The following is a 17,678-nucleotide window of genomic DNA, read 5'->3' on the forward strand; positions in this document are numbered from 1 at the left end:
AACAGCGCCCCTAGCGGCAAACGTAGACAAACGTGCCAACTCCGTGCGAGTTAACTGTTATAACATCGAAAATGAACCGATTATTGTGTTGATGGTGACTTCTGCGTATCATTTCATTTATAAAAAGTGAAAGAGAGAGAATATGCTTTATTGTATACAAAATAAATCAAAATGCAAAACCCTAAATACAAAAAAGTACAATTGTCTTGTCGCTAAGAACGATCTCTTCCAAGCAACCATCATGTCCACCTGATTAACTTTAGGAGACCAATTACACGTGGTGTACCAAACAGCGCTCCTAGCTGCAAAGGTAGGCAAACATTTCAACTCCATACAAATTTGAGTTAACTTTTACGTTATCGAGAACGTTAAAAAACTCGCACTAAGAACACTGGTGTACCGAAAACTCACGTGCCATCTATACTAATATTATAAAGAGGAAAGATTTGTTTGTTTGTTTGTTTCGAATAGGCTCCGAAACTACTGGACCGATTTGAAAAATTCTTTTTCCATTAGAAGCCGACATTGTCCCTGATGAACATAGGCTACTTTTTTTAATTATTTTTTTTGGTTTCATGTGTATTTTAATGTTTCCGAAGCGAAGCGAGGGCGGGTCGCTAGTTGAGTAATATAATATAAAAAAAAATATTCCCGGAAATATCAAGGCAAATGTTTTGACAAATAAAGTTGTAAGCTTTCGTTTAATTCGCATTACTTTGCATGTTGCGATATCATCATATATCATATTAAACGTTATTTAGCTGGATCAATGTACAAAGCTAAAACAAATCGTGCTATGAGTTTTATGGAATCTTTTTTATATAATTTATACGCGTCACGAATGTAAAGCCAAAAATAAATATAATTTAGGTATACGGTTTTCCCCTTAGATTTAAGTGATTACAAAATTCTAACGGAAGCTTAAAAATATTTTCACGATTTTATCTTATATAAATACAGCTTGGAATACATACTGTATGTATTTTTTCCTCTCCTTATTCACTGGTAGCCTAAGGGGCCATTCCTGCTACGCCCGGACGGGCAGATGAGCCCACAGGCTCAACCTGAGGGAATTTGCTAACACTACCCCTAGCAAGAGCAGTGCTTCGCAGAATCTACCACCGCATCGGAATCGCGTCCCACTGAGAAAATCCGGCGAGAAACTCTGTGGGCTGTGTCTATGGGTCAGCGACTGTGTATATGAAGTCGACATGAGATTATGAAAAAATAAAACCGCGTGGCTACGGTCGATCGGAAGCCTCCAATAGAAAATATTATCAGATTTTTTTTTATTGCTTAGATGGGTGGACGAGCTCACAGCCCACCTGGTGTTAAGTGGTTACCGGAGCCCATAGACATCTACAACGTAAATGCGCCACCCATCTTGAGATATAAGTTCTAAGTTCTGCCGTGAAGCAGTAATGTGTTTCGGCTTGAAGGGTGGGCCAGCCGTTGTAACTATACTGAGATCCTTAGAACTCATATCTCTAGGTGGGTGGCTGCATTTGCGTTGTAGATGTCTATTGGTTTCGGTAACCATTTAACATCAGGTGGACTGTGAGCTCGTCCACCCACCAATGCAATAAATTAAAAAAAACAAAGCGTTTTGATTCGAAGGTGGGAATAATTGATACCCATTGACCTCTGGCTAACCATAATATGGTATTGGCATTCATGTTGCTGTCTCTGAACTTCCCTAACAATAAGATTTAATTACATCATCTTCTAAGCTTCTAAAATATATACGAAAATAATTTATAAAAAATCTGTCATGATTCTTTAATTTTTGCAATAATTACCTATTAAGTTTGCCGACAGATTGCGACATAATTTCTCTACTGTTCAAATATAAATATTTGAAGATACCGGTTTGTTCAGACGACAGGCGTGTTAGCAACAATGTTACAACAATAATAATTAAATTAGATATGTGTGTGCAAGGATTATGTTAAATTGTGATAATATCTGTTTGTTTTACGTCGATCTATTAATGTATTATCGGGGTTTGATAATTTGTGTGACGATGCTTACGATGCACAGGTTCTGCTGTGAAGCAGTAATGCGTTTCGGCTTGAAGAGTGGGCGGCCTTTGTACTGTAAAACTCAGATTTAGAACTCAAGTTAATGTGGGTGGCTACATTTACGTTTTTTTTTATTGCTTAGATGGGTGGACGAGCTCACAGCCCACCCGGTGTTAAGTGGTTACTGGAGCCCACATACATTTACAACGCAAATGAACCACCTACCTTGAGATATAAGTTCTAAAGTCACCAGTATAGTTACAACGGCTGCCCCACCCTTCAAACTGAAACGCATTACTGCTTAGACAGTGTGGTGGTACCTATCCGTACGGACTCACAAGAGATCCTACCACCCCGTTAACCTACCCCGTTATGGATGTCTATAGACTCCGGTAACCATTTAACACGATAATGTAATAAACAATAGCAATAAAAAAACCTAAACCATGGTTCGCCCTAACTAGTTCTGCGTTGTCCATATGAAATTAGGTTTCTTTACCTTAATGACAATTTTAGTAGAATTTTCTTCAAGCGAGGTTTGTGGAGAGCACTCCCAGAGCAGCTAGCGGCTTAACTATGACATTGCTGACGCTTATGAGCGACAATAACCACTCATCATCAGATCGGCCGTATGCTCGTTACCTACATAGGCAATACAAAAAATATACATCTCATGTACTGTAAGGAGTTCATAAACTCTTAATCTATATATTAATACGTGAAGCAAAAACTTTGTATCCCTTTTTACGAAAATTGCGCGGACGGAGGAGTATGAAATTTTCCACACTTATAGAGAATATAGAGAAGAAGTGCACAATGCTAATTTTTTTTTTAAAAAATGCATAAAAGATACATTAAATCGATAAAGAAAACATTACACACACTACGTACCATGTATTTGACGCACACACGCATGCATACTATTTATTATGAAGCTTTTGTTCTTGACGTCTGTTGTCAAATTGAGAATAGATTAAATAATATTTGTCTTTGTTAATATTTTTTATAGTGTAGTCTTGGCGAAATTTATGATTATCATAATAGACTAGTGTTCAAACTTACAATTCCAATTAATTATAGTCGAATTTCGACTACTACGGGACCTCTAGTTACTATTAAGCCAGTAGTAAATTTCTACGCCTATCTGCGGTATTTAAAAGAAAAAAAAAAACACCGGATGTTTCACTTCCCAATTTGATACAAAGTTTCTAACCGACGTTTAATATTTTAGATAAATCGAAAAATGCTTGAACGTTAGTTATCACAAAATGAAGCGACGACGGTACCGCATTAGTAAAAGGAGTGTTAAAAAAAACATTAAGCACCTATTATTATAATATTATGCACAATTGAACGCGACAAATACATGCCTTGGTTATTCTCAACAATGCACTACTGCGTAATTTGTAAGTGCTGTAGAACAAATATTGGTAGAAGTGAAAATAAGTCTGTAAATGAAAAAAAAATCCGGATTTTTTTTTGTTATTGTTTAGATGGGTGGACGAGCTCACAACACACCTGGCGTTAAGTGGTTATTAGAGCCCATAGATATCTAAAACGTAAATGCGCCACCCACCTTGAGATATAAGTTCTAAGGTCTCAGTATAGTTACAATGGCTGCCCCACCTTTCAAACCGAATCGCATTACTGCTTCACGGCAGAAATGGGGGTTGGTGCTTCCCGCTTCCGTAGGTTTAACCCGCGATTCCCTACAAGTGACCCCTGGGTGGTGCAAAACGGGAGCCGAATTCATAATCGGTGGTAGGACTTGTCCGACTGGCTGGCGACCACCCTCCAACTAGAGTCCGCCGCCAAATAGCCTAGCTGTGTTCCGGCGTGTGGGTTGGAGAGCCAGTTCTATTCCTTCCCTTTCCCCTTCCTTGCTGGGGGTGAGTCTTGGTGACGTCTGGAACATGCGGAGCAGACGTGCGTGCGAGCTCACGGGGCGTGATTATTTGACGGGGGTATAGGGAGACCTAGTGAAACGGTATCCGCTGCCGCCCGCCGGTCAGTAGGGGACCTGAACCCGGGTGTCTCTACTAAACTCCGCCCCGGGAAGCTGTCCCGCCAACCGGTGTAAAATCCTGTCGTGCGGTCGTCGTGCCGGAGTCGGAGACCGGAGTGGATCCCGGCGATCGTACGCAGGGTGGACTGGGGGCCCTTCCATGCCCTGCGTCAGTCTCTCACGCAACCCGTGGTCGAGCACGTACTATATTCCGCGCTTCATTCAGGTGTTGCCTCGATCTCACCTCCAACATCCTACCACTCCTAATCCTACTCTCCGGAAATATAATTTATGAAGTCTAAAAAAAAGAAAAGGGTTTTACAGGCGGTTCCCCATTCCACATTTAATGTGGATTTCAGCAATGTCAGGGGCCTACATAGCAACCTTGACGCCGTACACCACCACCTCGAGACGGCGCAGCCTGCCCTGCTTTTTTTAACGGAGACGCAGATATCTGCTCCGGACGATACCTCATACCTTGAATACCCCGGCTACGTATTGGAGCACAACTTCCTACGTAAAGCCGGGGTGTGCGTATTCGTCCGGGCGGATGTCTGTTGTCGCCGTCTTCGGGGCCTCGAACAACGGGACCTGTCCCTCTTGTGGCTGCGCGTGGATCACGGGGGCTGTATCCGAATCTACGCGTGCCTGTACAGGTCCCACAGCAGTGATGCAGGTTCAGCTCTGTTTGAGCATGTGCAAGAGGGGACTAACCGCGTGCTTGAGCAGTACCCATCTGCGGAGGTGGTGGTTCTTGGAGATTTTAACGCTCACCATCAAGAATGGTTGGGGTCCAGAACCACTGACCTCCCGGGTCGGACTGCCTACGATTTCGCCTTGGCCTACGGCTTCTCCCAGCTGGTGACACAGCCCACCCGTGTCCCAGATATCGAGGGGCACGAACCTTCTTTGTTGGACCTTCTGTTGACCACGGATCCGGCCGGATACAGTGTGGTGGTCGACGCTCCGCTTGGATCGTCTGATCGCTGCCTTATTCGTGCTGCCGTACCACTCTCTCGTCCTGGTCGTCGAACGACGACCGGGTATCGAAGAGTTTGGCGGTATATGTCAGCAGATTGGGATGGATTGCGTGAATTTTACGCATCCTACCCATGGGGGCGGTTCTGCTTTTCCTCTGCTGATCCTGACGTCTGTGCGGACCGTCTTAAAGACGTGGTGCTCCGGGGGATGGAATTGTTTATTCCCTCCTCTGAAGTGCCCGTTGGGGGTCGCAGCGGACCCTGGTATAACAATGCCAGTAGGGATGCTGCACACCTCAAGCGGTCCGCATACGTGGCATGGGATAATGCCAGGAGACGTCGGGATCCTAACATCTCAGGGGAAAGGCGGAAATATAACGCCGCTTCCAGGTCCTACAAGAAGGTAATTGCCAAGGCGAAGTCGGAGCACGTTGCTAGAGTTGGCGAGCGATTAAAGAGCTATCCCTCCGGGAGCCGTGCTTTTTGGTCGCTCGCCAAAGCTGCAGAAGGAAACTTTTGCAGGTCTAGTCTCCCACCACTGCGCAAGTCCGATGACACTCTGGCCCACAGCGCGAAAGAGAAGGCTGACCTTCTGGTCAAACTTTTCGCCTCGAACTCGACTGTGGACGACGGGGGTGCCACACCACCGAACATCCCCCGGTGTGATAGCTCCCTGCCGGATATCTGCTTCACACAGTGTGCAGTTAGGCGGGAGCTCCGACTCCTGGACGTCCATAAGTCGAGTGGGCCAGACGGCATCCCCGCAGTGGTTCTGAAAACGTGCGCCCCTGAGCTGACACCTGCGCTAACGCGTTTGTATCGCCTCTCTTATTGCGCTAACAGGGTTCCGTCTTCATGGAAGACCGCCCACGTCCACCCTATCCCCAAGAAGGGTGACCGGTCGGACCCGTCGAGCTATAGGCCTATCGCGATAACTTCCTTGCTTTCCAAGGTGATGGAGCGAATAATAAATACACAACTCCTGAAGTATCTTGAGGATCGCCAGCTGATCAGTGACCGACAGTACGGTTTCCGTCACGGTCGCTCAGCTGGCGATCTTCTTGTATACCTTACTCACAGGTGGGCTGAAGCCTTGGAGAGCAAGGGCGAGGCTCTTGCTGTGAGCCTTGATATCGCGAAGGCCTTCGACAGGGTCTGGCATAGGGCACTTCTATCGAAGCTACCATCTTACGGAATCCCCGAGGGACTCTGCAAGTGGATCGCTAGCTTTTTGGATGGGCGGAGCATCACGGTCGTTGTAGACGGTGACTGCTCTGATACCATGACCATTAACGCTGGCGTTCCACAAGGTTCGGTGCTCTCCCCCACGCTTTTCATCCTGTATATCAATGACATGCTGTCTATTGATGGCATGCATTGCTATGCGGATGACAGCACGGGGGATGCGCGATATATCGGCCATCAGAGTCTCTCTCGGAGCGCGGTGCAAGAGAGACGATCAAAACTTGTGTCTGAAGTGGAGAACTCTCTGGGGCGAGTCTCCGAATGGGGTGAATTGAACTTAGTTCAATTCAACCCGATAAAGACACAAGTTTGCGCGTTCACTGCGAAGAAGGACCCCTTTGTCATGGCGCCGCAATTCCAAGGAGTATCCCTGCAACCTTCCGAGAGTATCGGGATACTTGGGGTCGACATTTCGAGCGATGTCCAGTTTCGGAGTCATTTGGAAGGCAAAGCCAAGTTGGCGTCCAAAATGCTGGGAGTCCTCAACAGAGCAAAGCGGTACTTCACGCCTGGACAAAGACTTTTGCTTTATAAAGCACAAGTCCGGCCTCGCGTGGAGTACTGCTCCCATCTCTGGGCCGGGGCTCCCAAATACCAGCTTCTTCCATTTGACTCCATACAGAAGAGGGCCGTTCGGATTGTCGATAATCCCATTCTCACGGATCGTTTGGAGCCTCTGGGTCTGCGGAGGGACTTCGGTTCCCTCTGTATTCTGTACCGCATGTTCCATGGGGAGTGCTCTGAGGAATTGTTCGAGATGATACCGGCATCTCGTTTTTACCATCGCACCGCCCGCCACCGGAGTAGAGTTCATCCATAATACCTGGAGCCACTGCGGTCATCCACAGTGCGTTTCCAGAGATCTTTTTTGCCACGTACCATCCGGCTATGGAATGAGCTCCCCTCCACGGTGTTTCCCGAGCGCTATGACATGTCCTTCTTCAAACGAGGCTTGTGGAGAGTATTAAGCGGTAGGCAGCGGCTTGGCTCTGCCCCTGGCATTGCTGAAGTCCATGAGCGACGGTAACCACTCACCATCAGGTGGGCCGTATGCTCGTCTGTCTACAAGGGCAATAAAAAAAAAAAAAAAAAAAAAAATAGGTAGGGTGGTGGTACCTACCCGTGCAGATTCACAAGAGGTCCCTACCACCAGTAAATTTCTGTTTATATTGTACTACTGAGCTATATTATTATTTTTATTTTATATATGTGGGAACGGAACGGGACGGTATAATATAGATGAATGACAGTATGGAGCATGACTGAGTGAGAGAGATAGGAGATGTCGTGTTAGGAAGTAAGAAAGACGGCGAATGAATGTTGAACACATAGTTTAATTTTTTAAGTGAGAGAAGGGTAGATAGTTAGCGGACGCGACGGCAGACAGACGCGGTGTAAATCGTAAATCTGAAGACTTAAGCTGTTTATATTTTAGATACATAGATTAAGAAAGACGTAATAAAAATCAAGTTTGTGTGAAGTCAACAACTGTTTCACTGGCCCAGCCTGAATAAAAAACCCACATATATGTATTTATTTATTTGGGGATCTAACAGTACAGTATATTCACATGGTATATTAAAGATGGGTAAACAAAAATTGTAGAAGTTTCCGCTGTTAACGCAAAACATGAGTAGACAGTGAACAAAAATAATAGACATTATAGACTTAAAGTAGGCCACAAACCTCAGCACTGAGGATTATCGACGCAAGGAGAGGAGAGAGATAGATTTAAAAAAAATACTACTATTGCAAATTGGACCTTAATCACTTTACACAAAATTCCAATTTGTATTTACGAAAATCACTCAATACAGAAGTAGGTAACTATTCTTTTTATAATATTCCGCGTACTTATAATACTTTACAATGGTAGGATAAGTGACGTCATTTGTGGTCATATACGGCCGAGCGTCAACGAGCTGACTATATTCATCATTGTCATCAGCCCAGAGTCGTTCATCGCTGGAAATAGGCCTCTCCCAATTTTTTGAACTTACCCCTGTCTTCCGTTCTCCTTATTCTTGACAGCTATATGCTTATAGCCTTGAGAGGCAATTTCAGCTTCGCCCTAACATGTAGGTGAGCTCACGGGGCTCAAACCGGGAGTGTTGCTAACACTGGCCCTAGCATGAGTAGTACTTCGCAGAATCTACCACCGGATCGGAAACGCGACCCACTGAGAAGATCCGTTCAATCCAAAAGCCGAACTAATCGGTGTTCTACTTTTGAATTGAACATTGCCAATGTGCCTTTAAAGTCGAGAAATGTCTCCCAGAGACGATATTTTGTTTTGATGCCTATTTAACTAACGGCATTGGATAATCTTTGACAAAATCGCCCACTGAGCTGCCCCTATGATCTTAACATATCAAATTTTACAACTGTGCAAATGTATCTGTGCATTATGCCAAATTTATTTGGACCTTTAACTAGTATTGCGTCGTTTATATTGCGTGGCTCATTTTAACTCGTCAGTATTATGACGTGTGCGTTGAAGTGGACTGTATTGCTCTCGAACACATGGGAGCCTGGTTCGATCTTTGTGCCAGCACTGAAGATGTTTATTGTCTTTTTTTTGGAGGGGATTTTAAACTGTTAAGTGAGTTTTAATGGTATATGAATTTGTTTGATTTGTTTGTTTTAACGTAAACATTGTACTGCATAATTATGACATGCAAAGAACCTTTCTGCCACGTATCATCCGGCTTTAGAATCAACTCCTCTTCACGGCTTGGCTTTGCCACTGGCATTGCTGACGTCCAAGAGCGACGGTAACCGCTTACCATGAGGTGGGCCGTATGCTCGTGTGCCTACAGACGCGCTAAAAAAATCTGTCAAAAGAACACGAAACACGAGATAAAGATAAAAGATGGATTTTTTTAACATTACAAAATACATTACTTAGTAGTTTAGTGAGAAATGAAATTCGTGTATGAAGTTGGGCTTTGTGGTCTTCTAAATACTAGAGGTCCCGCAGTAGTCGAAACTCGACTATAATTAATTGGATTGTAAGTTTGTACACTATTATGATTGTATTTTATACTTCTATAATGACAAATTTCGCCAAGACTACACTATAAAAAATATTAACAAAGACAAACAATATTTAATCTCAATTTGACAACAGACGTCAAGAACAAAATTTTGACAATAAATAGTATGCATGCGTGTGTGCGTCAAATACACGGTATGTAGTGTGTGTAATGTTTTCTTTATTCATTTAATGTATCTTTTATGCATTATTTTAAAAAAATATTAGCATTGTGCACTTCTTCTCTATATTCTCTATAAGTGTGGAAAATTTCATACTCCTCCGTTCGCGCAATTTTCATAAAAAGGGATCCAAAGTTTTTGCTTCACGTATTAATGTATAGATGCGGAAGCTTATAACTTAAGCTGCAAGGATCATGATGAAATGCAACCAAGTATCAATAGCAGTCACTAACCTGAATTCCAGCCATTGTAATAGATAGTATGAGTGGTCGACCGGCCGGTCCTCGGAATTGTACGGACTGATTTGGCTGGAGAATTTGGCACCACTATCACAATGATTTCATTGTAATTGTGTTATAAATGAAAATAATTCAAGATGTTCACAATTTTTACCGAATATTATGTTTTAATCATATCTTTTGAGTATGTACGAATATATGACAAAGGGAAGATCTTCCACCGAGCGGGTGATATTGCTCGGTAGACCGACGGTCCGAATGTTGTTGTTCGGAACTTGCATATATGCAAGCTTATCTTGAAAATGTCGTAAGCGAGCTTCAGGCATCTGTCAATTATCTTGCGTTGTATGATGGCTACCCGCCACAAGTATTTAATTTATTTTATTTTTATTGCTTAGATGGGTGGACGAGCTCACAGCCCACCTGGTGTTAAGTGGTTACTGGAGCCCATAGACATCTACAACGTAAATGCGCCACTCACCTTGAGATATAAGCTCAAAAGTCTCAAGTATAGTTACAACGGCTTCCCCACCCTCCAAACCGAAACGCATTACTGCTTCACGGCAGAAATAGGTGGGGTGGTGGTACCTACCCACGCGGACTCACAAGTGGTCCTACCGCCAGAAATTATGCAAATTATAATTTTACGTATTTGATTTTTATTACATGATGTTATTCCTTCACCGTGGAAGCTAATCGTGAACATTTGTCGTACGTACGTATTTGGGCTCCAGTAACCACTTAACTCCAGGTGGACCGTGAGCTCGTCCACCCATCTAAGCAATAAAAAAAAGTCATTTGAATTTCGTGATATGAAGGAAAAGTTGTGAATTAGAAAGTGTCTTTGTTGCTTTGTCATTTTTTAAGTGGCAACGAAGCAATATATCGGTTTGCATTTAGAATAGATAGATGACCACTTGTTATATACAGTCAAAACCGTTTACTGCGACATCGTTTAGAACAACATGCCGGTTATAATAACCTAGAACAAAGGTCCCGGCTGAATGCTATATGACCGCCTTATTAAAAACATTGCTTTATACGACATTGCTAATAACGACATACCTCATAAAACGACCACATTTAACTAATATTTCGGAGAATTAGATCTGTTAGAACGACCGGCTAAGCTGTATTGTAAGCAATTTGAATAGGTATCCAAATTTGTCTTCAATGGCTATTAAAATCAGGAAAGAAAATAAGATTTAGTTTAGTGTAGGGTATTTTAAAAACAAAACACGTGCATGCAGTAGAGTCAAAGCCCGCTTCTTCATATCTCTTCAGTTAGTTTGTTACTTATCTATACACAAGACGCACCAAAACTTTGAATGATGGGATCAATGCTGTTAGTGTATTAAGAAATATTGTTCTTTTTAATGAACAGTTCCACATCCACAGCACTTATGACGATACGTTAATTAAAATCCAACGTGAATTACAAAATATCTATGCACAACAGAAGTGTTGTGTGATTTTATGCTCACAGAAAAATAATATGCATGGTACTTGTGTGTAATAAACAAATTGAACATAGTTGATTAAATATATTTTTCAATAATTCCCTTTCGATTTATTTGTACTTGCACGATACACATTAAACATTACCGGTTGTTACGACTATCGGTTTTTTCGACTGAATATTAGCAGTCCCTTCGATGTCGTTATAACAGATTTTGACTGTATATATTAATTATCATACTATTATATTATAGGGGAGCGAGGGGCTTGTTGTAACAGTTTTCATGAAAACTAATATATCTTGAGATTCATTGATTAAATTGCTACTAAATAAAGACGGATGGATGCTGTAACTCTTCCTCTACCAAATCAAGTAAAAATAGTAACATAACTATTGGTCATTATTTTACAATTAATTATTTTCTAGAAGAAGTGCGGTGTTACAACTTACCTCGTGCTTGGGGCAAGTTGTAACGTCTACCGGGGCAAGTAGTAACGACAATTCTTTGTTTATTTTTAACAAAATTGACACCTTTCTAAAGTAGGTATTATGTAATTGTTATCAAAAATCAACTTAATTACATTTTTTAAGAAATCTACACCTAAAAGTTAAGTAATTAACAGTTTGATTTAGTTAAACACTACTTATAATCATCATTGCACTTTAAAGTCACAGTAAGTATATAATTAAATTATTTATATCTAAGCTATGCTTCGTAATTATCGTCGTTTTTAATTATATTATAATTATTTCGTTATTCGTATTTAATATTTATCTAACAAAGTATTGCACTTATATCAACATTTGGTGGGTTTCATTATAATTGAATTCAGTCTTCATCTGCGCTAAAATTAATACAAATAAAAGATATAGTGTCTCCTGTAACACATCCTACAAGGGCCCCCATCTTACAAATGATACAATCTTCTTTATTTGAATCTGTGTAAGCTTCACCACATACCAGACCACTCTTCTGATTCAGAATCTGAATCTGAACATAATATATTTTTTTTAACTCCTTCCACTCCGGTTTTATTTTTTGTTGAGTTACGTTTGCCTTTCCCCTGCCTTTTCCTTTATCTATTTCTTTAATTTTGTTATATTTTTTCTGTTATTTACCTTTTCCTCATATTCCTTTTGTAAGGCTTGTTTTTCGGGAGTGTCCGTCAATACTGGTCGTCAACTCACGTCAATTCTTGGTGGCGCCTTTCGTAGAGGTCTAATCTTCGATAGCGAAAAAGTTTTTTTGTAGACTCTTTTAACATGTTACAACAAGCCCCGGGATTTTGTTACAACTAACCCCATGGTATGATTTTCAAAATTTATCAAGATAACTATTTAAACAATTAAGCGATCTTAAAAACTGTTACACATTATCAGAGATAAATAAATTTGAATGTAAATAAGATATAGAAAATTTAAAATTGGTCGATAATAATAACGTAAACCAAAATTTTACGACAGTACAATTTTATATTACCGGGCAAAACTGAGGCGCATGCACATTTTCGCTCATTGCGCTGGCCGGCGGGACATTGGCTATGGTAACATGATGCGGTGCGGCTTATAGGTCAAATCGAGTCAAAGAAATACGCTAATATTGTTTAAGATCCTAGTGAAAAGAGCCTGTTACTACTTACCCCTGTTACAACAAGCCCCTCGCTCCCCTACCCAAAATATGTTTCGTGTTTAATTGAATCCAATGATATCTCTACACATCCATGAATTACAATCTCTGTTATTTTATATTAGCTAAGCTATTTGGCCCTAAGCGGTTATCGGAACATAATGACAAGAATGCCGCTGTTCGCTTCGAAAATACTTGTAGTGTATTTGTTAGTTGCTTTGATTATCCCATTTCAAAGGGTACCATAGCACTTTCCTTCATCTACAGCGTATCGCTTGATGCTTTTTGAGAGATTATAAAACAAGGAATTCTTACGGGAAAACAATCTCTATAGCTTAGTACGTATTCTCAAATTGTTTCACAAATGTCCGCCTAAGGGTTGTTTATTAGATTTACATAGGGAAAGGGGCTTTCATCCCTCCCTTATATACCTATGTATGTTTATGTTAACTCCTCAAACCTTTTTGGTATCGGAGAAAATGTGCAAAAGGAATTTAAAGGAATTGAATACTTTTAAAATATTACGTATCTTATTACTGTTGAGTTGTTTATTCTATGTGCAATTTAAAGAGGCATATAAACATATTTAGAGTGTTGTTAAATAATGCTTACAAGTATCTAGTTTTACTCAAAGGATTCTGATTTAATTGAGGTAATACCGGAGAGAATAGAGCATTAGGATTGCATAGGGCGTAGACATCTTTATTTAGGTAGCGGCTATGTTTTGCGGATATAAACGACGGCGACCACAAAAGACCGTCTGAGCCACAAATTTATTTTCTCTCGATGACAATCAAATTTATCCGATTATCTTTTTTCCTTTTTTATATTTTGTGAGCAACGCTTTGAATCTTCCTTCGAAATCAGATTAAAATAAATAATATACTAACTAACAGTAACAATACATTTTATACAAATTCTGATAAATAATATTCTGAAAACTCACTCTGACTGCAATAAACTGTTCGTATTGTACAGACATGTGTAATGACTCGGACTTACGACCTATGTGAAGAACCGAGAAGATAACACCATAGGAATGGTAAGAAGAGAACCCGCGGGAGTTGCTGGACTTCTACCGGGCGCGTCCGTAGGTGGCGGATAACGGGCCTCTGGGCTCTATTCCCAGGGGTATCGTCCGGTCTCTCTCGTTCTGTTACAACGAGAGAGACCGAACGACGTGGACCAAAACCAGCTCCGGGGGTCCAAGCTCTCCTCCCCCTTCACTTGTTGAAGGGTGGTCTTCCTGGAGATGCGTGGGCCTCCACCTTTTATTCTTTTCCTTTTGATTATTTCGTTAATTTATTTACTGTCTTTTTGTTATCTTGTTTTGTTTTATTTATATTTTGATTTGTAATCTGTAACTTTCTTCGTTTTACTGTTTGGTTTATCATTTTGTGTTATTCTCTATCCTGTCTTTCTTCGCCTTTGGTTTTTATTTTTGGTTTTATTTGTTTTATTTTCTTCTTCTTTTCATTTCAATCCTAATCCTAAGCTTTGACACCCGGTGAGAGGATGCATGGCCGGTGGGCGACCGGTCGCTAGGGTGTCCCAGGGGACCGCACCCCGGGCAAAAAAACAAAGGGAAACCAATGAAGATGTCCAGTTTGCAAAGAGTAATACCCCAGGAGGGTACCCGCCAAGCGGGAGAATCCCTCCGTACTACCGACTCGTCGGTAGTGCGCAGCCCCTCGTATTCTGGGGGGGGCACAAACTGCACTGAGATAAGGTCCGGGAAGGACGGCGTCAAAAAAGGAGCAGGGTCCTTGAAGGACATAAGTAGGAAGAACGAGTCCGCGAAGGACGTAGTAGCTATAGGGTCCGTTAAGGACAGTGAAGGGAGATCGTCCGGAACCGCTCTCGTGTCGGACGATAGTATGGCCACAGCTGGGTCGGCCCATTCGTCGGCCCGCTCTTCGCCGACACGCAGACAGCGAAAAAGAGTACTGACGATCAGTAGTGACGAGCTTGGAAGCAGTTCCGGCTCTGACGGAGCAGCCTCTACTGGCAAAGGTGGTGTCATGCCGCAATCAAAGAGAGGGCGTGGTCGTCTGCCGACCACTGGTCTGACTGTGGACAAACAGACGTGTCTTAAAACTCAGCGCTCTGAGATAAAGGCCACCGGTAGCATGAGTAGTATGCGCGAAGTAAGAAGCGCAAAAGCCACGGAAGGGAGCTCTAAAAAGGATCCTGAGTGTCGTCTGAAGGAGAGTGCTGCGATGGCCCTGAAGGTATGCAGTAAGCCCGGCAACCTGAAGAGTACGTATCAACGTGCCCTAAAGGAATTGGCGGTGACAATAATGGAGGTCACAGAAGAGCTGGCGAACCGTCCCGCGGCCCAAGAGACGGAAAGGCTGCGAGCGGTAAACGCCGGTCAGCAGGAGGAGATTTTACAGCTCCGACAGGAGCTGCAGGAGGTACGCAAGGAGCTGGCGCGCATCTCACGGGCTTTGACGTTGTCCAACCCAGTCGAAACCCCAGCCCCAGCTTCAAGCAACACGACAGAGGACCAGGAGGAGCTACGTGTCCAACGCATTATGCGTGCCGTCGGCACCATGGTTGACGCTCGCTTTGCGAGTCTGGAGATGCGGCTGCCCCCGGAGCCTCGCATCAGGCCACCCTTGGCGGCGGATAGACGGAAGACCTGTGAGAAATCGCCAGACCCTCCTCTCATCGTTGATGCTACGCTGGAATCAACATCGGTACAAGCAGCATTGCCGCCCTCCGCGAATAAGAAGACACAAGGCCCTAGACGTAAGACCACGGTGCTAGCACCCCTGTCCGAACTGGGTGCCTTCCCTCCGGCTCCAGTTGTTTTAACCGAAAGCTGGTCCACGGTCACCCGTAGGGGTGCTAAGTCAAGGGGGAAGGTCGTGAAAACAGCCGCAGCTGTTCCACCGGAGGAGAAAGCACCGTCTTCAAAGAAGAGGACGAAGAAGCGGCTTCGAGCTCCGCGTTCTCAGGCTGTGGTATTAAAACTACAGCCAGAAGCCGCAAGCCGCGGCCTTACATATCGGTCCGTCCTTGCGGAAGCGAGGGCAAAGATCGACCTAGAATCGTTAGGCATCCCGGTCCAGAGGATTCGGTCCTCTTTAACTGGTGCCAAGGTCCTGGTGGTAGATGGAGACGATCAAGTGGAGAAGGCTGATCTCCTGGCGAATAGGCTGAAAGAAATTCTGCCCGCGGAGGGCGTCGAAATCTCCAGGCCATCGGTGACTGCAGCGATGCGCATCAGTGGCCTCGACGACTCGGTGTCGCGTGAGGAGATCACCGATGAGCTCGCCAAAATCGGGGGGTGCCCGTCTGAGAGTATCAAGGTCGGGGAAATAAAGTCCGGTCCAGGCGGGATGGGCCAAGTCTTAGTTCGATGCCCGGTCTCAACAGCTGCGAAAATCGCAGCAGTCCCCAAGCTGAGGATTGGCTGGAGCGTACTCCGCGCTCATTTGTTGGAGGCCAGGAGGCTGCAGTGCTTTCGGTGCCACGAGCTGGGCCACGTGAGCGCACGTTGCCCGTCGTCAGTTGACCGCAGCCGGGATTGCTACCGGTGCGGCCAGGCCGGTCACGTGGCCTCTGGCTGCTCGTTGGCGCCGCACTGCACCGTTTGTGTCTCTGCTGGCAGACCGGCGGACCACGTCTCCGGGGGCAAGGCTTGCGCCAAGCCCCCGAGACAGAGACAACGACGGCAGGATTTCGCCACGCTTGAGAGCGCGCGGAGTCGGCCCGGTATGGCCTCGGCGACACCGATGGACGCCCAGTCATGACAGACGTCCTTCGTGTTCTCCAGGGGAATCTCAATCACTCCGCCAGGGCTCAGGACCTTTTGTTTCAGAGCATGGTGGAGGGATTGACCCACCTTGCGGTGGTTGCAGAGCCATACCGGGTCCTTACGGGTCCCGATTGGGCAGCTGACCTTGACGGCCGGGTTGCCATTATCCGTCGTGGTTGTGTGGGCGCTCCGCCCGAGTTCGCCGTCGTTGAGAGGGGTCGCAGCTTCGTCGCCGTCCTCTGGGCCGAGATGATCGTGGTGGGAGTATACTTCTCCCCCAACAGGACACTTGCTGAGTTTGAAGGCCTCCTCCTTGAGCTCAGCCGCGTCACTAGGAGGTCGCACTCCCGGCAGTTGCTTGTTCTCGGAGACCTCAATGCCAAATCATCGGCTTGGGGTTCCTCGAGGACGTGCCCCAGAGGAAGGGCGGTGGAGGAGTGGCTGGTCGAAAGCGGTCTCGTCATACTCAACCGCGGCACGGAATTCACATGCGTGAGACGTTTAGGCGGGTCCGTGGTGGATGTCACGTTCGCATCGCCGGACGTCGCGTGTCGCATCCGCGGTTGGGCGGTGATGGTTGGTGAGGAGACGCTTTCCGACCACCGCTACATCCGTTTCAGCATCGTTGTGACCCCAGGAGCGGTGTCAACGTCTTCATTCTTCGGTGGAGGCGCGGAGGGTCCTCGTTGGGCCCAGAAGCGCCTAGATGTCGAGCGGCTGCACGAGGCGGCTGTCGTCCAGGCGTGGCGCCTCGACTCACTTGGCGAGCCGATGGACGTACGCGTGGGGGCAGAACGTATGCGCGAGGCCATGTCGCGGGTGTGTGATGCCGCCATGCCCCGCATCAGAGCTCTCGCCCCTAAGCGCCGCGTACATTGGTGGACTGAGGAAATCGCCAACCTGCGCCAGTCGTGCAACGTCAGTCGTCGTGCGTACCAACGGAGCCGACGTCGAAGGACGCATCGAGACCCGGAGGAGCAAGACCGCCTTTACGTAGTGTACAGGACAGCGGTGAGGGCCCTTTGCGTGGCCATCGGAATGGCAAAGGAAGCCGCCTGGAACGATCTACTCGCCTCGCTCGATCGCGATCCATGGGGGCGGCCCTACAGGCTGGCGCGCA

The 17,678-nt window shown here is 44.8% G+C and overlaps 1 protein-coding gene across 1 annotated transcript; it reads left to right on the forward strand.

Annotated features, from left to right (window-relative positions):
• Window positions 1-14,390: 14,390 nt before the first annotated feature.
• On the forward strand, window positions 14,391-16,553 carry LOC134200709 (polyhomeotic-like protein 1). Its single transcript, XM_062674135.1, has one exon. It carries the CDS (start codon window positions 14,391-14,393, stop codon window positions 16,551-16,553), a length of 2,163 nt encoding a protein of 720 aa, XP_062530119.1.
• The last annotated feature ends 1,125 nt before the right edge of the window (window positions 16,554-17,678 follow it).

Source organism: Bombyx mori, chromosome 19 (assembly GCF_030269925.1).
Source record: "Bombyx mori chromosome 19, ASM3026992v2".
In the NCBI taxonomy this organism is placed as follows: domain Eukaryota; kingdom Metazoa; phylum Arthropoda; class Insecta; order Lepidoptera; family Bombycidae; genus Bombyx; species Bombyx mori.

Excerpts from the sequence above, each read along its gene's own strand:
- LOC134200709 (XM_062674135.1), top strand. The coding sequence starts at position 14,391 with ATGTCCAGTTTGCAAAGAGTAATACCCCAGGAGGGTACCCGCCAAGCG.